Source organism: Dichotomopilus funicola (genome assembly GCF_033296635.1).
Source record: "Dichotomopilus funicola strain CBS 141.50 unplaced genomic scaffold C8A04scaffold_17, whole genome shotgun sequence".
NCBI lineage: Eukaryota > Fungi > Ascomycota > Sordariomycetes > Sordariales > Chaetomiaceae > Dichotomopilus > Dichotomopilus funicola.
The window spans coordinates 60416-85120 of record NW_026944038.1 but is presented as its reverse complement, the minus strand read 5'-3'; the positions used below and the strand labels follow the sequence as shown (position 1 = coordinate 85120).

The 24705-nt window shown below is 55.4% G+C and overlaps 5 protein-coding genes across 5 annotated transcripts; 3 read left to right on the top strand and 2 right to left on the bottom strand.

Annotated features, from left to right (window-relative positions):
* Positions 1 to 287: 287 nt before the first annotated feature.
* C8A04DRAFT_35921 (uncharacterized protein) lies at positions 288 to 2898 on the bottom strand (the record flags this gene model as incomplete). Its single annotated transcript, XM_062783340.1, has 4 exons — positions 288 to 1551; positions 1608 to 2277; positions 2351 to 2577; positions 2639 to 2898. The coding sequence occupies 4 exons, from the start codon at positions 2896 to 2898 to the stop codon at positions 288 to 290; spliced, it is 2421 nt and encodes an 806-aa protein (XP_062638570.1).
* Positions 2899 to 3866: 968 nt separating this feature from the next.
* On the top strand, positions 3867 to 6083 carry C8A04DRAFT_26953 (uncharacterized protein; the record flags this gene model as incomplete). Its single annotated transcript, XM_062780114.1, has 1 exon — positions 3867 to 6083. One exon carries the CDS (start codon positions 3867 to 3869, stop codon positions 6081 to 6083), a length of 2217 nt encoding a protein of 738 aa, XP_062638569.1.
* A 1993-nt stretch (positions 6084 to 8076) lies between these two features.
* Positions 8077 to 11738, top strand: C8A04DRAFT_10773 (uncharacterized protein; the record flags this gene model as incomplete). The annotated part of the gene is made up of 2 exons (XM_062776712.1): positions 8077 to 11478; positions 11559 to 11738. The coding sequence occupies 2 exons, from the start codon at positions 8077 to 8079 to the stop codon at positions 11736 to 11738; spliced, it is 3582 nt and encodes a 1193-aa protein (XP_062638568.1).
* Positions 11739 to 13384: 1646 nt separating this feature from the next.
* Positions 13385 to 16189, top strand: C8A04DRAFT_26951 (uncharacterized protein; the record flags this gene model as incomplete). Its single annotated transcript, XM_062780113.1, has 4 exons — positions 13385 to 14253; positions 14360 to 14806; positions 14872 to 15449; positions 15522 to 16189. The coding sequence occupies 4 exons, from the start codon at positions 13385 to 13387 to the stop codon at positions 16187 to 16189; spliced, it is 2562 nt and encodes an 853-aa protein (XP_062638567.1).
* Positions 16190 to 21094: 4905 nt separating this feature from the next.
* Positions 21095 to 22822, bottom strand: C8A04DRAFT_35918 (uncharacterized protein; the record flags this gene model as incomplete). Its single annotated transcript, XM_062783339.1, has 3 exons — positions 21095 to 22188; positions 22259 to 22417; positions 22747 to 22822. 3 exons carry the CDS (start codon positions 22820 to 22822, stop codon positions 21095 to 21097), a joined length of 1329 nt encoding a protein of 442 aa, XP_062638566.1.
* Between the last annotated feature and the right edge of the window lie 1883 nt (positions 22823 to 24705).

Below are 24705 nucleotides of genomic sequence, written 5' to 3'. Positions count from 1 at the left end.
TGTAGGTCCAAAACAATCCTCGGTGGGTGCTTGGGATGTCACGACCAATTGGTATAAACCACCACGTTAATTATACTAATACACTAAACTACAGCCCACGGAGGGAATAGCACACGTAAAACCCAAGGCAATCTCAACCACAAATCCCTCCAACCGTCCCGGTCCATCCGAAAAGAACCCAATGCAAAACTGACCCTCGCACACCCGAAGTGGTAAACCGTACACAATACCTTCATAAATACAATCCTATTTCATCCAGGCCACCAAATCCAGCAATGCCCCGCCGCTTACGACTTGCCGCCCTTCCGCTTTTTCCTCCGGTTCTTCTTTTTCCCGCCCGCTCCACTCGCCCCCCCTGCTTCCCCTTCTTGCTGTGTCCCTTGTGCAGCAGCTTCCGCGTACGACTCAGGACCGCCGTCTTCATCATCCTCAGGACCAGGTGATAAAAGCGCCTCCTCGTCTTCATCTCCCTCTCCTTCTCCCTCCTGGCCCGGTTGGCTGGGCAGATTCCCAGCTTCGTCCGCTTTATCCTTGCTGTTTGACTTGCCGTCCCTCGCGAAGAGCCCAAACGGGGCACGCGTCACAGAGTGAGAGGGTTGTTGTTCAGGGGACGATGAACCCTGCCCGATTGCCTCCTCGTCCTCTGCAGAACTTGTTGTTTCGAGGACTACCTTCCGCACGCCACGCGACTCGACAATGTTCTCGGTGATGCTGCCGCTGCGGACGTACGGTCGCCCTAGGCTCAGGATGGTATCCGTTCTGCCCGTGGTATCTTCACCCGCTCCGCTCTCGGCGCTGGAGTTGGAGCGAGGTTGTCTGGGCAGTGGCGGGGAAGGCTGTCCCCGTGATTGCCATAGATGTGGTTGTGATGATTCTTCAGTCTCTTGGTCGAGGAGGCTGGGTTGAATGGGGGTTTGTGTCGACTTATCCACACCCTCTGACCCAGCATCGGCGGGAGTATCAGTGCGGGGCGGTACAATCTGTACCGTGATGGAAGGACTTGTGGACCCGTATGTTTGCCTCAGCGCCTGGACGCCGTCTTTGCCAGTAATTTGGGATTTGAGCAAACTGGTGGTCTCGTCTCCTTCCTCCGCTGGTACCTCCTCAGTTGCCGGCTCGGCAGCTGAGCCTGACCGGACATGGGCACCGCTTCCCGGCTTGATCTTGACCGTGGTCGACCGTGTTTTGTTGGGGTTTGTAGCCGGGTTGGAAGGCCCGAGGTGCTTAAGATGTTGCTTGATATCTTGGAAATTGGCCCGGACTGGAACGGTCGTCTTGACAGACTGGCCATCTAAGCCGGCAGAACTTCGACGCATCATCAGCGTTGCTGTCTTAGGACTACTCGACAGCAAAGGTGAATCCGTGCCCGTCGCGGCCGTCGGTTGATCCAACTTCGGGACAGTGAGAATAGCGCTGTCGCTGACGCTATCACTATACCTTGTACTTGGGTCTTCCGACAGTCGCCGTTGGACCTTTGCTTTCGGGGCCGGGGTTAAGCGGCGAATTGCCTTGTGAACGTCAATGTAGACATCCGACTCGTCAATAATTTCCCTAAACAAGTCAGCACGATCTCCTGGCACGTAGTGACGATGCAGGCGGCAGCTTACTCTCCGATCAGCTCCTCAATCACATCCTCTAATGTCACCACGCCAAGGGCGCCGTGATCCTCTCCCGGATACGAAGAGACCAGCACCATGTGGGACTTCCCCTCTTGGAAAAAGTTGACGATATCCAAGCAGCTCGTCTCCGGGCGAGTCTCGGGAAGGGTGGCCAACGGGAAGTCACGGACAAGCTTGGCGTCTTCAGGATCGTAGGTAATGAGAATCTTAACGAGCAACATGCCGACGAAGTTGGTGGGGTTCCCTGTCTCGTGGATCGGGACGCGCGAGTAGCCCGCCGAAAGTATCATATCCATGGTTGGCTCGTCCAGCACGGTGTCTTCGTCCATGACAAAAACGTCATCCATCGGTGTCATCACGTTTGCGACAGGCTTTTCCTTCAAGTCCAGCACCGCGCTGATGATGGTGACCTCGTCTTGGTTTAAGCGCTGCGATACGTCGCCCAAGCTCTTGTGGAGGGTGACTAGGGTTTTCAGTCCGCTCTTCTTGTAGACGGTGCCGTGGTCTTCACCAAGGAGCCAATCGAGTAGCTTCGCTGTTGGCCAGGCGATCGGTGCCATTAGGTACATCATGGCGAGAACCGGTTTGGACATGTAGCCGCCGATTTGCAGGCCATAACGGACACAGACAGATTGGGGAAGAACCTCGCCGAAGATCACTAACGGAAGCGAACGTTAGAATACGGGCCAATACATGTAGGCTTTCAGGACACGCGACGTGGATAAACATACCGATCAAGAACGTGGAGCCCACCACAGCAGCAACACCTCCACCCAGACAACGGTCGAGAACCACGGGGAGTGTCTCGTTCACAATAACATTGGCCAAGAGCAATGTTACCAGCACCCAATGCTTGCCCTTCTTCAACAATTCGTATACTCGTCTCGCGTTTTTTTGTTGCGGTTCGCTCGGATCCCCAGCCATGACCTGTAGGTAGATGCCATCCTGTCCCATCAACCTCGAGGCAAGTTAGCAGCTGTGTTTTCTTTGCATTCCAATCATGCTGAATGTCATCTTACGCAATAGTCAATCCTGCAAAAGCTCCACCGGACAAAACAAGAACAAGCGATGCCACATAAAGCACCCAAAGGCTCGCGCCGTCAGCCTCGGGTTCGTCACCACCACCGCCATGGCCCAAAACATCTAACGGCGCCGCATAGGCTGTCGACAATGTCATGGAGAGGACACGAGCAAGGCCGACGGCCATGGAGGGCACCGCAAAAATGCCATTGGCCTGGCCCGGTATCCTACGCCCGGGAAGGGCTGCGCGGTTGGTCATCGTCGTTATTTGTTGGTAATTCTGACGTCCCGAGTTGGACACGCGACAGTGGGGACGGGAGAAACGAGGAGCAATTGTTTCGGGGGGGGCGAGTCTTTTCCTATGGCACTTAAGACATCATGCCTAGAACGCGGGGGAGGCTCGGCGCTGCAGAGGAAATTTCGTGATGCAGATAAGATCCGAAGTTTGAAGCCGGCAACCGGACGACGGCGAGAAGGAAGAAGTGATGGTGATCAAGGGTTCACTCGCAGCGGGTGGTGGGGCCGCTGCGCGCGCGGTTGGCGCACCTGCTGACGGCGCAGGGAAGCTTGAAGTGGGGACTTTCGTGTAAGCTTCCGTAACGGGTCTCTGCTTGCAATCGCGACAGAATCATCCAACAGCAACGACTTCGTTGTTTCACAAAGCAGGGATAATAATGTAGGCCAAGGCTCGGCGGTTGCTACAATCCTGGCTTTCAGCTTCAAACCAGGAGCGAAGACGGTGTTCGGTCCGTGGAATCCTTCGATAAGAACCCGCTTTCTCAATCTGGGTATTTTCTGTCTTCCGAATCTGCCCGTCACATAGGTCCGCACTACATTGCCAACATGGGGAACATGTTCAATTGGTGAGGTAGCCTTTCGTCTCTAGAAAGCCGTCTGGATTTCGATGTTCCCTTGGAAAAAGATAAACATAACACAGCCTTGAAATAACCTCAGGAACTTCAAAGGTAGCTCCAGAGTAAGTAACTTTCAAAGTTACAAAGTACCGTTCGTCGCTTGACCTCGAAAATAATGGGGCCGATTCCGCTGAGGGGCTGTGGGGCAAGCGGGAGTTCTGCTTGCAGATCGCTCGGCCAACCAAAACATCCGAACAGAAGCGCACGCAGCTCGACCGTGTATCCAGACCACCATGATCCGGGTGGGATCTGAGAGACGGACAACCAACATTCAACCCAAGCTTCTGATCCTCTGACCAACGCCCTGCCGAGTATGCCGGTAACAACTAGGAGCGGTGCGGCCCCTACGACGCGCGGAGAGCGTCACAGCGGCGATAGCAATGACAGTGGTCACGGTCGCGACAGCAGCGATGGTAGCGACAGCAACGAATCAATCCCAGCCCAACATTCACGCCGACGACCACAACCCCAAGGACCTGTCACTTTGAGTGTAAGGCCGCGTCAAAAAGCCGAGCCGGAGCAACACTTTGCCAAGAACCGAAAACGACCCTCCGATGCGACTGCCGAGCAATCGCACCGCAAACACCCGAAGAGAGAAGCCGATGCGCGACAGATGAGGAGAGCCCAAAGCGACGGTGAGGACGCGGGCGTAGACGCCGCTCTTCACGCCACGGCTGCCCGGCCGCGCCGCCGAAACGAGGGTTCGGTGCCCACTACGCGACAACCACAACCGCAGAACCAAATGATAGCAAAGAAAACAGCTACAAGGGGCCGTGACATTCGTGTCCGGCGCTTGCGTCGTAATGTTCAATCGGTCGAAATATTGGGCAACCTCGGTCTACGGGCCACTCCTGTGCAAACCGGCGCTGCATATTCGACCCCTGGAACACCCGAGCCAAGAGACGGGCATGCTGGTGGCTCGACGAATGGGGACGGTTCCGATCCTGCTGGCAGCCCGGAGTTGCAGTCCTCTGCAACCAGACGCCGCACAAGAAATATTCCGTCCGACATATACGATGTTCCCGAGGACGATGATAACGAATTGTCTGATCTTGCCGCAGAGCGGCTCTCGAAGGCCGGAAAGAACGTCATTTCCACCCAGCCTTGGCCGAATCAAGCCCCTGAGGGGCACAGCCGTTTGGAGGAGAGTCAGGACTCCAAGAGCGATTCGGGGCCCTCTGCGAGTAGCGACGAGGATTGGGAGGGGCTTGGCGATCTGGACGTAGACGATTCCGATGAAGAGCAGCTGCCGAATCACGAAATCGTGGTGCGCCCTTACGTGGAGAGGGAACACCTAGTCTCCATAAACTGCCGTCAGGTGAACAACTTATTGGACATCATGGGGAAAGAAGGCTGGGTGGGGCGGAGCAGATGGATCGCGGAACTTGATGCAGCGCGTGCGCGGACGAGGTTGGGGGGCAGCATATTCGCGCATCTCGATGCCATCGGTGATGTTCTGGAGGATGTTCCCAGTGCGCTGGACCTCAAAGCACAATCCGAAATCCTCTCGAAGAACCAGCGGCTGCTCGGCAAAGTCATGGCAAAGTTGGACAAAACTTTGACAACGATGGAACGGTGGGCCACCGACATGGCTTTGCGCGAAAAGAATAAGGCCACAGAAAAGCGTGCCCAGGCTTTTGGTAGCGACCTTCTAACCCTTGCCATCCCTATGGCTGTCCTGGTTCTGCGGATAACCTTCAGCCTGGGCGTGACGAGACCAGACTCCCTGTCGAGTGTCGCGGTTCCCTCCGATGGCCGTTTCACGTGGACCACAATTCAATACCTGATGGTCATCTCGGGGTGGCTATCACGCCTGGAAGCGCTTTCAAAGCCATATTGGGGTAAGCCAGCGTCTGGCCCAGCAGGTGACCCTGAAACCATGCAGGAGAACCAAGCAAAGTTTGCAGCCCTACTCCAGAAGTGGCGGCACCACCTCCGACAACAAGTCGACGAAGCCAACGCGGAACTCGACCGAGCCCGAGAGCTGCGCGAGAAGCAGGCGCGTGACAGGCGGATCCGCGAGCAGAAAGCCAGAGGGCAAGAACAGCAGTGGGCGCAGGAACAAGTTAGCCACGACGCTTGGATGAGATCATTCGGGGTTGTCACCGCCCAGGCTCGGCCCATGGCCGCCAAGTTCCAACAAGCCCTCGCACGCCGGCCCGTGCCGCCCACATACCCCGTACCGCCTCGGCTCTCCGTGGAAAGCAACAGCAGGAGCAGCGACTACACCACCGCCAGACCCACACCTTCAAGTTCAATCCCAGCTCAGCTGCCCCCTGCCCCAATGTCGATACTTTCTTCCTCCCCGGAGCCCGAATTTGAGTCGGGATTGGAAGAAGAGGGCCATCCCTGGGACGAAGAAGAGACGGAGTGGTTTTTGGCGGAGCTGAAACGACCTAACAGGTCTCGGGGTTATTTGGATGTGTGTGCTGATGCGCTGAACCGGAGTCTTGAGGAGGTTGTGGCGTACAAGGAACGGTTGGAGAGAGAGGGGTATTATCGGTCACCGGGTCCATCTTCGCCCAGGTAACAAATGCTAGGGTGGGTTAAAGTCAAGTCCATGAGGGAGGGAAAGCTATGGACGGATGGTATGGATGAGCTGGTGTCAATGGTGAGACCAGGGTTTGTTGTTTTTTTCGCTTTTGCTGTCATTTTGAGAGATACCCCGTTTGGTTTTGGACGTCCCTGTAGGTGGGATGTGGCTTCGCTTAAAAGAAATACGAGTATTTACTTTCCGCAACCTCCGCTGCGCAGCAAAAAATACCAGTTTTGAGCATGAACAAGCCACATCATATTCTGCTTGAGCCATTTAGACCACGGCTAAGGGTTCATGACCCCTTCCTATTCGAGCTGCGTAAAGATGGCGTTCCACAGATATGCAAAGAAATCACGGGGGTACTTGACCTGGTATTCTAGAAAATTGGACCGAGGAAGCACGTTCTGTAAGGTACCCGCATGAGCCAAATTGGGCCACCTCCCCCACGGCATGGCATTTGATACACATGAGACACTGTTCCCGGCGCTCCATGTGTAACACAGGCGTCTAACTAACGTTATGTCGTCAGCGGGATCAACCCGGCACCAAGTGGTCGTTTTCCCGGCCAAGAACCCGGGTTGATCCTCGCGGGGTCGCGTTATCATCCGGTTTGAGATGCGAATTCCTGACTGCGTAAAACTGGCGAAACAACTGTGACGGGAAGGTCATTAAGTTGATGTGTCCTGGCCACTAGTTGCCCTCTTTGGAGGCTGGCAGGGGACGCGAATCAGGTAATTAGTGACAATACATCGCAGCCCACCAATAGATAAGATACTGGGGAGTTCAAACCCCTAATTAGCGAGAGCGTAACGTCTACTTATTTCCAGGCCTTTGCTTTAACTTTGTGAAGGCCGGCAAGCCGGGAACTTGGACCACAGAATTGGAGGCATAGCCAACTCACACTTTGCTTCCGCGCTTCATAAGAGATGTGCAACATCCAGGGATCGGACTACCGCGGCATCGTGAACAACCACCCAAAGGGTTCCCCAAAAGAGGCGTGACCATAATCGGATAGAGGTCGTTGGCGAATGGAGATGAGTGGCGCTGCATGATGACGGGGCCGTGGTTGTGAGTGGATGGCACTGGATGGATGCATGGGCGGACACCCAGCGCCAAAGGGGGCAGTTTGCGTTGAGGGGAATGACCTGATGAATGAATGGGCAAGTGGGCAGGGCCGGCAGAATCGACTGGACCCCAGTAGTTCGCAGCCCCCCATCCGGTGTTTTCTGCAACATCTCCACAGTCCCTGCCCGCCGAGCCCACCCACCACGCTAACAGGCAGCGCCTTTGCCGATCTGGGAGCTCCCCAGGACATGGGAGAGCGGGTTCGGGGCTCCTCTCTTTTTCACCTCCCCTTCTTTGGCGCATTGGGACAAGCAAGGACACAACCTCCTCTTTTTCCTGTGATCACCGCCGGCCACCCCCCAATTGACAACGAAAGGAGCTCTTGCGCGGTGCGTTTCTGTTTCAACTCATCTCATTCGCACTTTCTGCTGCGAGACTCTGTTGCTTGCTGGTTTGCGTACTGTTCCTGCACCTTTTGACACTCGATCTGTTAGCGCCCGCCCGGTCCAAGCGTCCTGCAGTGCGCTTCCCGGCAGATTCAACTCTTTCGCTGGTTCGCTGCGCAGCGGTCTGGAAATCCTTTGTCGGACGACAGACGACAGGGGACAGGTATGTTGCAGCTCTTCTTTGACAACGTTGACCAGCTTCGTTTCGACCCCTCCACAGCCTAGCCTGGTGTCTAGCCCTTGATCGCCAGCGGACACATTGCTCAAGAGGGTCAAGGAAGCTCTCTCTCTCGTTGAGCTCGGGCGGCTTATTTCTTATTTCTTTTTTTTCTTCTCGTTGCGCGCCATCTCTCTTCGCACACCGCCGTTGACTCCCACAAACTGACCCTGTTATAACAACATAGCTCGGGACATACTGCAGTTCAATTGTCGATAGATCTCGCCTCGGTCTCCGTTATTTGCCTCCGTAGCCCATCATGTCCGAAGTCGATAGTTTCGAGGTTGTCCAGCACAACGATGCCCCTGCGCCGGCACCCGCGCCTGCACCCGCGCCTGCGTCGGTAGCCACCTCAGAGTCCGCGGCCCCCTCGACCCCTACCTCGCCGAAGAGTACCGTGGACAAGAAAGCCACGGCCGGTACCACGGCCACGAAGCGCACTACCGGCACTGCATCCTCCACGACTCGTCGGCCCGTCGGCGCTAGTACCACCGGTACCAAGTCGACTGCGAGCTCAACCACAAGCACACGGACTGCCGCCTCGGCCACCGGGGCCAAGCCCCCCGTCCGGCCCGGTACCGCGACCACGGCAGCGAAGAGGCCTTCTACCGCTGCCTCGTCCGTTTCGCATCGGTCGCGTCCTTCGGTTTCCGAAGATGAGAAGAAGCGGGCGCCCCTGTCAGGGGTATCCGCTGCGTCGCGCCGTACTTCCTCGGCTGTGACTGGCACTCCTGCGTCGCCCGCCAAGCCGAGACCCAGCGCCGGCGCCACGACCGCTACCGCGAGGAAGCCTCCGACGGCTGCCGGTGCTGCTCCCTCGCGGACGACTACGGCCACTTCGCGACCTTCGACAATTGGGTCCTCAGCTCCCGCTGCTACGACCCGTACCCTTTCGAAGCCCCCCACCACTGGTGCCGTGGCCGATGCAAAGAAGCGGCTGTCGGTGTCGGCCGCCCCCGCGGCCGGAGCCACTCGCCATGGGCCACGGGCATCTTTGGCCTCGAACGCGTCCAGCGTGACCGCTGGGTCCTCGAAGGAAATCGAGGAGCTCAAAGCCAAGCTTGCCGCAAGCGAGTCCGAGATCACCGAGCTGAAGGCTCAAATCGCGTCGTCCCAGGAGAAGATCACGGAACTTGCCAGCAAGTCCGGCACCGATGACGCCGTTCCAGACGCGGCCCTTAACCAGGAGTCTCTGGAGGCTTTGAAGACCGAACATGCCGCCGAGATCGAGGCCCTCAACGCCAAGGTGTCCGAGGCCCAGGAACAACTTGCGGCGGCCGAAGCCGAACTTGCGACTCAGAAGAGCGAGCTCGCCGAGGCCACTAGCGCAAAGGAGGCTGCCGAAGCCGATCTGGCCAGTTTGAAGACGTCACTGGAAGATCTGAAGGCCCAGCATGCCGACGAGTTGCAAGGTGGAAACGAAGTGATTGTCGCCAACCATGCAAAGGCCATCGAAGAGCTCAACGCGACCCACGACAGCGCCATCGCCGACCTCCAAAAGAAGATTGACGACCTCACGTCGAGCCATGCGACACTGGAAACTGCTCACGAGGAGAAGCTGGCCGCTGCAGCCACAGCTAGTTCCTCTAAGCTGGGTGAATTGGAGGCCGAAATCGCCGAGCTCAAGACCAAGCTCGAGGCGGCAGAGAAGGCTGCTGAAACTGCCAAGTCTGAGCTTGAGGCGAAGACCGCCGCTTTGGCTGCCCTCGAAGCCAAGGTTGCTGAGGCGGAAGCCGAGCTGTCCACTGTCAAGGATGAGACTGCCAAGGCCACCGGTTCGCATGCCGAGCTCCAGAAAATCATTGATTCACTCAAGGAGGAGAGCAGTTCCAAGGATGAGACCATTTCCAAGATCAAGGAGGAGACGGCCTCTGCTGCCGAACACCACCAAAAGCAGCTCCAGCAGGTCAGCCAGGATTACGAGAACGAGATTGAGAGTCTTCGGGGCGATGCTTTCTTCAAGCGTCGCTTTGAGGAGTTGGAGGTCAAGCACGATGAGCTCGTCAAGACACACGACGACGCCGTTGGAAGCCATACCGAAGCTCTAGCGGCCGCCAAGGCCGAACACGAGGCGGCGGTCAAGGCGTTGGAGGCAAAGGAACTTGAGCACCAGCAAGCTCTAGATGCCTTGCAAGCGAGTCATGCTGAGGAGTTGGAGGGCGCCAAGAGCCTGGCTCGGCAGGCACAGGAGGGCGGTGAGAAGGAGCTTGAGGCTCTTAAGGCCAGCCACGCTACCCAGCTTGACATCCTCAGAGGCGAGAGCGAGGCCGGTTTGGCTAAGGAACTCGAGGGCCTGAAAGCGACCCACGCTGAGATTATTGAGGGGTTGAAGAAGGACTCGGATGCCGAGAAGGAGCAGATCATCGCCAAACACGCCGACGAATTGGCTGCCGCGAAGGCGGCCGGCGACGACAGCCAGGCAGCGGTTCTAGAGCAAATCAAGAAGGAGTTGGAGGCGAAGCACGCCGAGGATTTGGCCAAGGTAACAGCCCAACTCGAGGCCGCCAGCAGCCTGAAGGAAGAACTAGAGAACCAGCACGCCGAGGCTCTTGCGAAGCTCAACGAGGAACTTGGATCTGCAAGCAGCGCCCACGCTGAGTTGGAGGCCAAGCATTCCGAGGAGGTCGAGAAGCTGATGGCTCAACTCGAGGCTTCCAGCAACCTCAAGGGCGACCTTGAATCCCAGCACGCCGCAGAAGTTGCGAAGCTAGTGGCCCAGCTTGAGGAGGCCGGCGCCTTCAAGGGGGAATTTGAGGCCAAACACGCCGAGGAAATCGAGAAGTTGATGTCGGAGCTCGAGACGGCCAAGGGTTTCCAGCAGGAAGTCGAGGCTGCGCAAGCCAAGCTGGCGGACGCAGAGGTCAGCCACGCGTCGGCGATTGCATCGCTGAAAGAGACACTGGAGAACGACCACGCCGCTGAGGTGGAGAAACTGATTGCAGGCCACAACGAGGCTAAGGAGGCCTTGAGGAGCGAAGGCACCGCTCAGTCCCAGGCTCAGATCGACGAGTTGAAGGCTACCCACAGCAGCGTCCTGGAGGAGCTTACCGGCAAATCCAAGGCTACTTTGGAAGAGCTAGCCAAGGTCCAAGCCGCCAAGGATGAGGCCGACCAGGCGCTCGCGGCCCTTACGGCTGAACACGCCAAGGTTCAGGAGGAAGTCGACACGCTGCGCCAGCAGCTCGCGTTGGAGAAGATGGAGAAGTTCACAGCACAGGCCGAGCTCGACGCGGCGAAGAACGCCAAGCCGGACACCACGGAACTAGACGCCTTGAAGGAGCAACTTGCCGCCCTCACCGCAAGCCACGAGAAGGAGCTCGCCGGCGTCAAGGACAACCACGAAAAGGCGCTTACCGAAGCCGGCGAGGCGTCGAGCAAGGCTAGCTCAGACCTTGCCAGCATTCGTGAGGAGCTAGCTGTGGCGCAAAAGGAGCTGGAAGCGCACAAGCTCGAGGCTGAGGCCAAGGCGAAGACGTCTGAGGCCGACTACAAGGACATGCACGACAGCATGACCCAGTTGGTTGAGGAGGCACAGACGCTGGCGGCTGAGAACCTGAAGAAGCTCGCGGATGCGGAGCAGCAGGTTGGGGATGCCGACAAGAGGATTGCTGAACTCACGGCGCAGCTCAAGGTTCGGGACGCGGAGCTGGCCGAGGCGAGGGTACATTTCCCTTTAATTGTTACATAATTGATTTTCGTGATGAAAGTGCTGCTGCTTACACGATGGGCTTTTTTATGCAGACTAAATCCGACACCCCCAAGGGTCTAGCAGCAAGCCGCTTTGCCAACGCCAGCGGAAACGACGACGACAACGGAGACGGGGCTGACCAGTCTACAGAAGTTGAGGGTGAGCCGGACCACTCTTCATCGGCATTAGCTTCGGTGCGGACTACCCTAGCGTATCACGCAACATTCTTATAATAACACTTTCCATTCTTTTCTAATCCATGAGTTGAAACGGTGATTGACTAACTGGGGTTTTGTATATCTCTAGCTCGCTAAGATCCAGCAGTCGGTCGAACAGCTGCAAGATTTCGACGACGAGATCTCCAACCAGCATCACGAAATGCTCAAGTCGATCACCGATCTGAAGAAGTGAGCTTGGATTGAAATGAGACAAGAGGGGAGGGATGGAAAGCCGAAATGAGGGTATCCTTTCCTTTTGAGGGAGGGGGTCCCATGTCAGGGTATTGATTGTTCTTTACTCGGAGGTTGTGGAGATGAAAGGGGCGGGCGGGGTCCAGGGGGGTGATGAGCCAAACAGCCATCTTGTCTTTCTTCCTCCTTTTTTCTCCTTCTCTATTGTCTCCTCCATCTCTGTCTCTCACATCCATTTTGGCCATTTTTCTGCCATCGTGTGATTTTTGTTCTTTTTTTTCTCGCAATACCCAGCTGCTTTTACTGTGATACTGCCACAGAGGAGCGGCTGACAGAACATTTTTAATGGAAACGCGGTTCGCATTTTTTGATGCCCAGAACACCTCACAGGATACCCCTTGATTATTAGCGGACTTGTACTTCCTCTCACCTCTTCGAGTCGAGTATCATGCGCGAATTGGATTATATGCCTTGAGTAGTTTGATTTGAGTTTTGCGAGTTAACGATGATCTATAACAAGCTTAACAGGTTGTGTTGGGTCTGACGAGCTCAGGGGGATGAATAACAGCCACTACCTATTCTCGTGTATTTGCTTCCTTCTATCAAGGTGTGAAATCTGACCCAGGCGTAGTAAGGATTGAGTCACCCTTGGTCGTTCCTTCTTGGTATTCACTCACACCTCAATAGGGGACATGCCTCAGATTAAGCCGCTAAGACCGTGCAAAACACCGTGTATAAGTCATATTCACACTGCTTGAGCCACACCATGCGCCTCACCCCAACCCCATCCCACTCCCCACACTTTCTCCAATCAAGCCCGCAAACAATTTTTCCGAGTTTGCCAACCACGGTAAAAACTCCTTCCAGTTCCGTTCCCTCGCGATCGGAGCTGTCAGTTCTTCCGCAGCGAGCGATAATCCAGGCACGGCATCCGACTGGGAATAGTCTCCTGGTCCTTGAACCGAGGTATGTTTTTTCTGACCTTTGTTTGATTTTCGAATCAACATTTTATTTTCCTTTCCTATCCTCCCGAACCCGATCGCAACCGTCTAGCTAGGAGGAGTGTTTCTGTGGCTGCAACATTTGCTTGTGCCGCATCGCACGTCCCTCTTGGGCGAAAATGGCTCCTGGAAATGGTATCACGGGCGACCGCCGATGGTGTTTGTTTGTTCGCGATCCTCTGGTGGTGCTAGTTTATCGCGGTTGATCGATGCATTGGGACTCTGGTCGCATTTCATGTACTTTTGTTTGGCTATCGTTTTCATAGCAACCCCAATTGAGATGTTGAAATTGGGCTGGTCGACGACCTATCTCATGGGTTCATGATACTAACCGTGCTTTAGTCGTGGTGTGAACGGTGGCACCCCCCATCCTACTCTTTGTGGGCTGGCGCCATCGGGGTGCATCGCATCTCATTCAGGGGCTTGCCAACCATCAAGTGAGGTTTATCGGTCACCTCGAAGCCCATTATGGACGAGAAGAAACCCTCATTAGAGGGCGATGGGGGCGTCATGCAGCAAAGCTACCCCTCTCCGATGGTAGACACCGCGGAGACCCAATACTATGAGCAGCTAGGACAGCATCGAGACCTTGATCCTCACATGGCGCACCAGGTGTCTCAGGAAGAGCAACACCATAGTTTACCCCTGACGACAAACCAGCAGGGCCAGCATGAACACCATGAACTTCACCAGCTCCAAGAACTCCAAGACGCACCTATGCCCCATCAGCAAAACAACCGCCCGCAGGACAACGCGGACGAACTTCAACTGGCAGCTCAACTGACACAAGGCCTCGCGCCAATGATGGACGCTGCCATCCACAACCATGGCCAAGAACAGCAGACCTCGATGCCCCAGCAAGAGGAACACAACGGCCAGGCACAGGCCGAAGAACAGCCCGAGCCGAACCTCCAGGAGCAACTCGAGGCGTCACTAGAACACCATGAACGTGAGATGCAGTCGAGAGAGCATCAGTACGGGGGCGGCCATGGGCATCAGCTCCAGAACCACGATCTACAAGAGGTTATATCGCCGCATTCTGCTCCACCTCATCAACATCATCACTACGAACAGGGTGGGACGCCGTCCTCACAGCTACCGCATCAGATGTCCATGGAGCATCTTTCACGGCCAGTGAATGCCCCGTACCCGCCAGGGGATCCCACACCGCCCCGGAAACGGTCCAAGGTGTCACGGGCTTGCGATGAGTGCCGCCGGAAGAAGATCAAGTGTGATGCCCAGTCAGAGGCCACCGAGGAGCCGTGCTCGAACTGTCGCCGAGCAAATGCACAGTGCTTGTTCAGCCGGGTGCCGCAAAAGCGGGGGCCTAGCAAAGGGTGAGTCGAGTCTCAGTGCCTGCTATTCATTTAGGCCGGGGAGCTATTGTGCTCTCTCTTTCTGTTTTGAAAATTCTTCTCTCTAGCTCGATCTCACACGTAGCAGGTACATCAAAGAACTTGCCGATCGCATCAACACCATCGAAGGCAAACTCAACACCGGAGCCGAGGGTCTTGACAGGAGATCGTCAAGCGAAGCATTTGCATCTCCCAGTCTAGCCGACGGCGACAAGAAGCGGCCCTTTACTAGCATTTCAGGCGAGGGTTTCCCAACTCCGCCGCAAAATCGCGTTGCGCCGACCCAGCTTTCCGACCACAAGCCAATTCTGCCAAACATCCCACCAGATTACCAACCCCCCCCTCCCGCACTCCCAATGGATGTCGAGGAGAAAGTGGCCGAGACGGCCCAGAACACCAACCAAGCGAACGTCAGCGGTGCTGCAGAGGACCAGCCCGAGCCGATGGATGGAATTGAACAAAACGGCGTGCCCGTAGAGACGGAACAGCCAGTAAAGAGGCTGTCGCCGGGCATTGAAAACCATTATTTCGACAAGTAAGTAGTGGCCGGCAACACGCTGCCAACTTGCATTTGAACTTGCCATCGCTGACGGTCATCAGGTATCTCGAGGTCGTTCACCCCATCTTGCCGTTCTTGCCGAGCACCAAGGCCAAGCTGCTGTCTCTTATGCGGCGGGTGCCAACGGCCCTGGAAGATGCATTCAGCTTTGCATTTGTTGCTATGCTTGAGCCTTACATTGAGGACAATGTCACTGTTCCTGCCCGCAAAGGGCTGGGCCTCCTCGACGAGTGGGATTCGAAGGCAACCCAACCCAATAGCCTCACCGACCTGGTTTCCCTGCAAATCTTGGTCATGACCCTCCTCTCTCTGGATCAGCAGTTCACTCCCAACCCCCGGGCGCGGTACGGAACGGTATCCAAGGCCCAAGTTCTCGGCCGAGCAGTCATGCTTGGATATTCCATGAAACTGTTCAACCGGACGGTTGATCTCAAGATGGATGAGGACAACGAGCCGGACTCGATTCGTAATGTGGGACTGCGCACCTGGTGGGTTCTCATCACACTCGACCACTGGCACGCCTTCAGCATGGCGGTGCCCCCGTTGGTCATCGAGTCGTTGAGCGTCCCGTCGGTTCGACTGAAGAATTTACTCGGAGACCAGGCGTTCTACTTCATGCGTGAGTTGCCCCAGAGCGAGCGCCCTTACTACAAGCATCATTTCACTGACTGACTCGTCGACCCATCAACAGAGGTCTCTGCCGTCGCGCCCCCGTTTCTGCACACCATGCTCAGCCCAGCACTTGACTGCACAAACGAGCAGAGGGCCTCGATGGGCTTGGTGGCCGCGCACTGCCTTCGGATGCTCGACGCGACTTTCCCCACTCCTCCTGTCGGCGGCCCGGCCCCTTTCTTGGCCTACTGGCACTTCCGGCTCGTGGGCGAGCTTCTTGCAGCGAGTGGAACGCCTAGCAGCGCTAATATCCTCCAAGCCACGTCCAAACTCTACGAGATACTCGCCACCGTGCACAACTTCCTCTCGCCCATCACTCATTACTTCTTAGTCATCATGGTCCTGGGTATGATTGAGCTCCTCCGCTTCCCCGAGACACGGGACGCCGGTGTTAGCTTGATCCGCGAGTTGCTCGCCTTCAAATTCGCCAAGACGTCGTGGGACGTTGTCATCTGCAACCAGCTCGAGAAATACCTGAATCTCCATGTCCCGTCGGCGCAGAACCCGGGCTCTGCCAGCGCCGCCACCGAAGACGCTTCCGGTACCCCGACCGTAGATGGCCATAACTCCGGCGAGACCCAATCGCAAACCCCCGCCCCCGAGCCCCTCAATGTCCAGGCTCTCCTGGTGGGTGGTTATTTCTCGTGGTTCACGGAGAGAGAGGATGGCCAGCCCCTGTTCAATTAGGAAACCGAAAGTGGGACTGGTGATTTATCTTCCTGTGAATCCGACGATAGCGAGACCGAAGATGACGAACCCGCGACGCCCTCGGATATGCCTGGTCTTACCGAGGAGGATATCGAGTGGCATGGGCGTTTCTGAGCACCCCTTACGCGTTTCCTCTTAACGACGATGGATATCCAGGGTGGCACCAAGGAACGGAAACGCGAAGAGAAGGAGGTGGCCACCAGGGAGATGGACATTTGGCGCGGTGCCTTTATTTGGGATCACTTCATTCCCCTCCAGTTGCCGTGCAGCGGCGCTTTTTTTTTCCTTTGTTTTTTTATTTTTTTTTTCATTGGGTTCCAGGAGGGCTGGTATACCCGAGGCGAGGTCAAGGCAGACTTGAGGGCTCTTATGAGTCCTACTTGCCGGTTGCCTATCTTTGCGGGTTGCTTGATTTGCATTTGGTGCTTTTTTTCGCCGAGAGCCACGTGATACCCGGGGCGAAGTCAAAGCAGGTGCGACGGACACTGATTATGGGTCCTACTTGCCATTACTTCGAGGGTTACTGGTCTACATTTGGTGGTTTTCACCGAGAGCCTTGGGCTATCCGGGGCAGGCGTTACGCACTCTACGGGTCCTACCTGCCGGTTATCTTAGTGAGTTAGTTGGTTTATGGGCGGTGCTTTGTCATCGAGGGCCACAAGTATACCCAAAGCAAGGCGAAGCAGGCAGGTGCTACGGGCTGGACTTTATGGGTCCTGTGTGCCGTTTACCTCAACGAGTTGGCTGGTCTGCATTTGGTGGTTTTCACCGACGGTCATGGCGCAAAAAAGGAGGGAAAAAAGGCACCGACGAGAAGGAAGGGAAGTCGGGTGGTGGCGAGCAGAAACATCATGTCCTCCACCCGGGGGGTTTCTGCTGTGTAGAGTAGGAGGGAGCTATTTGTGTGTCCCGCTCACGATTCGGCTGAGGGAGGGTGACCTCCTGAAACGAAAACTGGTTGGGGTAAGTGGACCACCAGCTTCATGTAACGTAACTATGTACATATATATCAAGTCGATGCCTTCATTTGAAATCCTCTGTCGTGAGTCGGTTGTCAAAGCCGGGGCTCGTTCACTTTGTTCATCTGTGTCACAAATCTATCAACGTCTTAAGCCAAAGTTAAGTCGGCTCCGTGCCAGATATAAAGGCTGAATACCAATAGCCCATCTCGTCGCCAGTAAACCACACGGACCGGGAATCACGCAACACATAACGATTGGGGGGGCGTCTGACGTTATTATCGTGAACGCTACCCGGTCCGAGTACTTCGTTGGTCAGGTAGTCAACTAGTTCTGGAACGCATCATCATCGGAACCGGAAATTTAGCTGTGTCTCACAATGCGCCGGCCCACCGACCGACCGACCCAGCTCTCGGTCGATCGCTTCCTCTCCTACCGACCGGGCTTCGTGTCTTCAAACTCGGCCTCGGTCACCGAGTCGAACCCCTAGTGTACGGGGTCCCCACTCCCCACGGGCCGACCGGAACGGCTGACATTAACGGTGGGTGAGGTTCGTCCTCCAGCCTTGGCCTTGTTGATGCCGGGTGACTAAGACAATCTTCATGGGGTTGGACGGCTGGACTTGGCATTTCTGTCCTTTTCAACAAGGATGAAATAACTACACGTTTACATCGTGGAGGAGTGTATCATTCTCCGCGGATAACCTGCGATCGAGTCTCCAGCCTGACAGGGGCGGATGGATAATGATTTTCCCTGCATGTCGGCAAGTGGGCGAATCCCGATCTGGGCTGGGCCAATGCCACGGATGTGACGTCGGCTGGCTGGACCCTTGTCTTTTTTTCGGGGTGGCTTGGCTTGCTTGGGGCCCAGAACGGAATTGCCCGAAGTTTTCACGGCTGGTGGAAGAATATTCTTTTCGCGAATCGCGGAAAAATAGCCGGGTTGTGGGATCGGGAACTACCGTCCTTTTCGATGTCTGCAACCTCGTTGAAATTTGGGCCGATGTTCGTCAGGTACGGAGCACGTCAGATTCTGGAAAAACCTTGATTCCGGGTTTTGTTCACCGCCGGCCGGTCAGTCACCCGCCTCAAATTCACGGGAGCCCGTGATGTGTGGGCCACAAGCCGCTGCGCTGCACACATCGCTTACTGTGTAGGTAGTGTAAAAAATACTGAACCCACGTATCATGTGGTTTTCCGAATACGCATGATCGATTCAACTTTCGGTGGAAGCAACCCCCAGAATCCCATTTGTATCCCTGGTCAAGCGCACGCGATATCTTCCCCAACATGGAGAGGGGCGTCCAACTGCCCAAACGACAACGACCCAGGATGTCAAACCCCGGAACCCGTATCCCAAGGCCTCGAACCGAATTTCCAACTAATGATTACGTACGAAGCAAAATAAAATAAAAAATAGAAAAGAATTCGGGAGGTGAGTCAGTGATCTCAGTTGCTATAACGTGAGCGCCTGGCGGAATTGGAAGAAAATTATGTAACACAGCTCTGCCACGTTCTCGGCACTTCAACTCTCTGTGGAAACCTTCCAGCCATGCTTGGCCCAAGCAGAAGAGCCCCTCTCAACCTCCTCCACTAACACCAGATTGTCCAGCCCGTCATCCCCCACGGGGAAAAGGAAAATTGGCCATCAGGAACGATGCAAGAAGCCGTCCACTCATGTGAGATCGATTACGTACGCAGCCGAGCGGAAACGCAGGAAAACAGCAGCAGAACGTTAAAGCGGAGCCCTCCATGACCTCTCTTTTCACCTTTCCAGGTTCTCGGTGTCCGCCTCCTGCCGACATACACTAGTTAGCAGGCCCGCGCCAACCAGAGAGCAAATAGTTACGGCAACTCTTGGGGCTCCCAAAACCTAAGACTGGGCTTTCTCAAAAGTCCCCCCACCTACTTTGTCAACCTTGGAAGTTGGGGGCGTTCGTCAGATTCGCGAAACAAGAATAAACCGTGAAATTGGGTTTCTATTTCCGACGCGCTTTCGTAATAAAACTAGGACCCAAGACACACCGCTTATTCCTGCCCTCCACGCGAGGCTCGCTGCTGCGGCACGCCCGTGTTGCCGTATTGTTACCCTTTCGCCCCCACTAATCAACTAACGTTAGCTGCGCCGCCGCGCCTCCGACCGCCGCGAAGCCCCGGGATATCCGCGGCGCCGCGGTGATCTCGGTGTGGATTGAGGGCTGAAGCCGAGGATGCCGAGCTCTTTTCTTAGTCAATGGGTCTGGCACATTGAAAATTACGGTAGGTGTGTGATGTACGGTGTAATACCGTTAGCCAGAGTGTTTTGATGATTACCTAATCTACTTCGTTTTCCCGTTTCGAGGTCGCAACGTCAGGAGAGGAGCGGGACAAACAGTTGTGTTGAAGATATTCGGTACTTAACACGTCTTAGGCTGGGATTAGATGTGTTTGTGGAGGCCGGAGACTCACAACATACGCTACGTACCAAATACACCTACACGTGTAGTTGATGTTAAAATAAAACGCCAATGTATTCCGCACACGGCGTCATCCTGTGGAGCTTGTGTTTGCCAATTTTTCTTGTTTGATCTTCAACGTCAACTCCACCACAGAAACAGAGGTCCCACACCCTCTCCAGACAACAGGGATATGCCGGAAGCTCATGAGATTGAGCTTTAAGACTAGTCAAACTAGTGTACACCAACCGTTCCACCATAATTCCCAGAAAAAAATCAACAATAAAGAAGCACCCCATCACAGCTCATGGCTCGTGGTCCACCACCAACTCCACTCCCAACTCCAAACCGGGCTGGCCACATCGGACGATATTTTATCGCCGTAGAAAAGGGGGATCAGCAGAGGTAATCACCGAATAACTAGCATTCAAACTCCTTGACAGGCCTTTTTCAAGTCAAAACTACACTAGCAATGGCTTGACTCGCAACTAACAGCTCTCATCCCTGGCAAGTATCAGAACTGTTTATGAAGGGACTTATAAGTGGGACTGTTAAAGCTTCGAACAGCCACGCAACTACCCCACTGCGACGTGCTGCGGCGTCAGATCTCAATGGTGTACTCCTTGTTATGCTTGAAATGCATGCTCGGTTTGCTTGCTTGCAGAAAATTGTCTATGAGCGAGTCTCTCAGATTTGAAGTATGTTGCATACGGTGGAGTTCAGAACTCTCCATGAGAAGTTAAAAAAAAAAGACGAGGACACACAAAAAAGAAGAAGCGTGATAAAACTTGGAGATAAAATCCATCCAAGTTTGGTTTTCCACCCAGTTTGAAACGTAAATATTGCCAGCGTCGGCATCAACTGCCGCGCGGCTGGTCTGAATGACCACAATGGACAAAAGATTCGGCCAGGCACGACCGGGTTGGTCCGTATCTCAGCTCGCCCACCACCCCCAACAACCAAAGCACCATCGCCTCGTGAAGCGAATAAAACGTAAGCTGACCTTGCCCGAATCCAAAACTTTTTTTTCAACTCTTTATATGAACCAACCCGCCTCCCAAAATAACGCGCGTATGTCCGGCTTGAAATGCATGGGTAATCGAGATAGGACGATCGATGTATGATGCATATGATTTGATGCAAGATAAAATAGATCATGAAGATAAGGAAAGGTCATCATCATGTCGTTTGGATGTTCATCTTAGGAACCCAAAGAAAAATAGGCGTATGGAAAAGAGGAAAAGTCTGGAAAGAAAATATGCCTCCTACGCCTTCTCAGCAAAAATGACCTCTCCCAAACGGACAAAAAGGAAACGAAAGAAACAAAACTGCCTCCCAATTCTATGATTCAGTCCAGGTTGAAACCCGAGTATGCGTAAAATGAAATCACAAAGCCGCCAGGGAACGATAAACATATGCTCCTCATGTCAGGATATGGGGTTTCGGTTGATTGGCGGCCTGCGATCCGTCGCGTCCGAGCGAGGTACTGAACTATTGGCCATCCCAGAGTGAGGGCATGGTGCTCTCGGTTGGAGAGTCCGTGAGGCCTGGCATCCCGTAGTCATTCATCCAATACGCCGGGTCGTCTTCTAATGATGCGTTGTTGAGACCGTTGAAAGTTGGCGCATTGGTGTTCAGAAGGGTCGGGTCGTCGCCGACCTGGGTGGCCGGGGTTGGCAGGAACTTGCTCGCGTCCTTCCTCATGTAGGTGTAATCGTCCACGTCCACGTCCAGGTTGGTGAGATCTGTGCTACCGAGCAAGTTGACCTGAGCGTTGGGAAAGCCGTAACCGTTAAGTGAGGGGGTGCTTTGGAAGATGTCAAAGTCGTCTAGCGAGTTTGACAAGAAATCCTCAACCTCCGAGACTTCACCCGATGTCGAAGTGGTGGTCGTCATGGTGGGTATCTCTGACCCAGAGAAGTCAAACCCGCCATAGCTCTGCGCCTGGCTGAAGTTTGAGGGCGCAAAGTCGGCGGTTTTCCCGGCGAGTTCCAGGCCTTCGTAGTTACTCCAGTCAACCGAAGCTGCGGTGGCACTAAACAGGGGCGGTTCGTATTCCGGCGACTGGGTGCCAAAGAAGTCGGTTATCTTTGGAATGAAAAGATCAAGCTGGGGGGGCAGCTGGGGATGGATCTGGAATGCAGAAGACCCATCCAACAGGGGCGAGGTGGCCTCCGACTTAACCTTGCGTTGCGCCTGGCTCATGTCTACGCTGCTCGCGGATGCAAGATCGGAGTCACCACCCGTGCTGGCTCCCGTGCTGGCACTAAAAAGGTCATCCATAGATCGGTTCCTCATGCTCGCGGCGTTGGTCATAGAGCTGCTGCGACTAAGCTGGTACGGGCCGCATTTCTGCGAAACCTTGGCGTGCTTGTACGTTGGCCTGTGGTGACCATTCGCGTCGAAGGAAAGCACAGCGTCCGAGTTAGTCGTGTTGGCACGGCGTCTCGCGCGGGAGTTCGGCTTGGAAACCTTGGGGTGAGCTGCAACGGGCTCATCGGAATCCGACTCGGGGACTGTGTCAAGTTTGGGTTCCCTCTTGTGAGAGCAACTGCAGCGGCCGCCATGATTGCAGCAGCAGCTTTCTACACGCAGGAAAAAGTCAAGAGTTAGAGAGGAGGAGAGGCTTGATCAATGAGGCACGACAGCGCTCACCCTTGTGACCGTCGAGTACCGGCCGCAGGTGTACGCACTTGTGCGTCTTCTCGCCGCAATCGCACTTGACGTGAGTCGAGCGCGACTTGCGCATTGCTCGGCAATGCTGGCATTGCGAAACTGGCCGTCCCTTCTTGTTGATGTGTTGAAGCGGCCGATCTAATTTTTTGAAAAAAAGTCGTCAATTCTCACATTCTTGATCTACTGCTCATCGTGTTCTTTGAGTTTCCCCCACTACTGGACGGAGGACCTAGTTGGGGAAGCGGGCTGCAGGGACATTGAGGGGCAACTCCGTCTGTGCAGAAGACAACCCCACCATGAAGCTCCCCGCCAGTTGTGTTGTTTGCAACAGCTGCAGAAAATCCAACTGCCCCTCGGTTGCAGCCGGCCAAAGCAACCGAAGTAACCAACGTGCCGGCGCATTGCAGCAAAGCCATGGAAAACACAGCAAGCGCATGCAGGGGGGAAAGCATGCGAAAATCACTCACCGTGATGTTGACAGTTGCTAACGCGGTGCCCTCGCACGCAGGCTTCGCAAGCCCACTTTTCTCCGTCGATGAGCATGGCGGATGAGTCGCAATTGCAACCAGTTGTGCTTGCTTTCAGTAGTCTCCGGGGGGAGGACTGTAGCTTTGCGACGAGAGTTCGGAGCAAATGCCCGGGTCTTGGGACACTTTCGGTGGGTTGTGTTGTCGCAGGGGCTGACTAACCAACGCTGTCCGAGGAACTTCAGCCGGTGGTGCGAAGAAAAATGTGAAAAAAAAAAGACCTGAGGGCGCGGCCGTGAACGACGGGGGTGGCGCTTCGAGACAACGAGGGTCGCAGAAAACGCCGCTTAGAGGCTCATTGCTGGGGGTATCGCCCGACCAAAAACATCGGTACAGGTCTACCGGTGACTCCGAACCGAAGCCAGAAGCCAGGTGGTGTTTGTTGAGGAACTCGGGAAAAAAAAAGACGTTCAAAAACAGGACAAGAAACGCGCTGGCCGGGAAAATGAAAATAAAATAATGTGGGATGAGTGGAGATTGGGGGGTGCTGGCCAGTCGAAAGGTGTGCCCGTCGACGGCTTGCTCTGTGGAGCTTCGGTGCGTTCAACTACTTGTAAGTCACCTGTGTGTCCGGTGGGACAGGAGCTCCGAGGGGACGACGGGGGTCGAGGTTGGTTAAACGCGATGGGCGGCCGGAGGGTGGTCGCAGGGCAGAGTGGAGATTTTCAGGGCAAACCGAAGGAGACGGGATGAGCCTGTATCGGAAACGTTCGCCTTGAGAGCCGGCTGAGCATTAGGTCAGCGAATTGCGTCTGGCATGGGAGGGTGTGAAGAGCCAACCGACAGCCGAAACACGAAGATGGCAGGCAGCTGATGGCACTGGCGGCACTGGCGGCACGGCTTTCCAAGCTCGCGAGCGTGCTGGTGGCCAACAGAGGTAGCAGAGAGCGGCGGGCGAACTTCTTCCGGAGTATTTGTAGCGAGGCTAATTGCTGGAGCTGGAACGATGCTGCCGTTGCATGACGTGCAGAAATAAACGCTAGTTAAAAGGGAAGCCCCACGACAAGGGCGAGGAGCTTCGGATGTATAAAGAGGGAAGCCTCTTCGATAGAGCAGAGCAATAGCAAGAAAGGGTAAAGGACCGAGATTGGTTCAGGGCTCGGCATTCGCTCTTGGAAACTGGAACTGATGGTGCGAGACTCGGAGCACGGCGAAGGGAGGTGGGCTCCTTATGAAGTGGTTCGGCCCGGGACGTGGGACTGCAAGTCTGCAAGCCTTCTTCACCTTTCATCAGGGTCGTCGTGGGATTCCACATGTGGATGCTCTTTGCAAACGGGGGTGGACGGAGAACTTGTGGCTGCTGCACTGATCCAACGTGCCCAGCAAGCCAAGGCCCCGGTGCGAGTGACGAAACGGGAGCCAGATCGGGATGGGCTGCGCTTGGCGGGGGTACATGGCTGGACAAAGACGACGGCGTGCGGGAGTCAGAAACGCTAGGACGCCGACCAAGCGCCTTGTGTCTGAATACATCAACCCCCAAGTTTCTGCAGTGTCTCCCGCAAATGAGCGCAGGGCTGGCTCAACTGGTTGGTCGCATTTTCCTCGGCGAGGAACGGGCCCGCGGGGACGCGGGTTTCCTCGAAGGGATCGACCAGCCAGCAGCCAAATGCTCGCTGACCAGGGGAACAGTGGAGGAGGACTGAGAGAGGCCTGACCTCGAATTGCGAGAGCGGGAGCCCTGCCGCAGCTTAGCTTGGTGGGTGTGCGTGGGCGTGGGCGTGGACGTGGGCGTGGTGGAGACCGAAGGCGACGACGAGTCGAGAGCAAGGGGGAGTGAGGGTGAGGGTGAGAGGACAACGGCCTTCTGGGGCTTGCTGTGGTAACGTGAAGAGCGGCGGCTCATTGGAGGATTGGAGGAAACGTTCGGCTGAGCGGGCAAGCGCAACCCCAGGGGCTCCA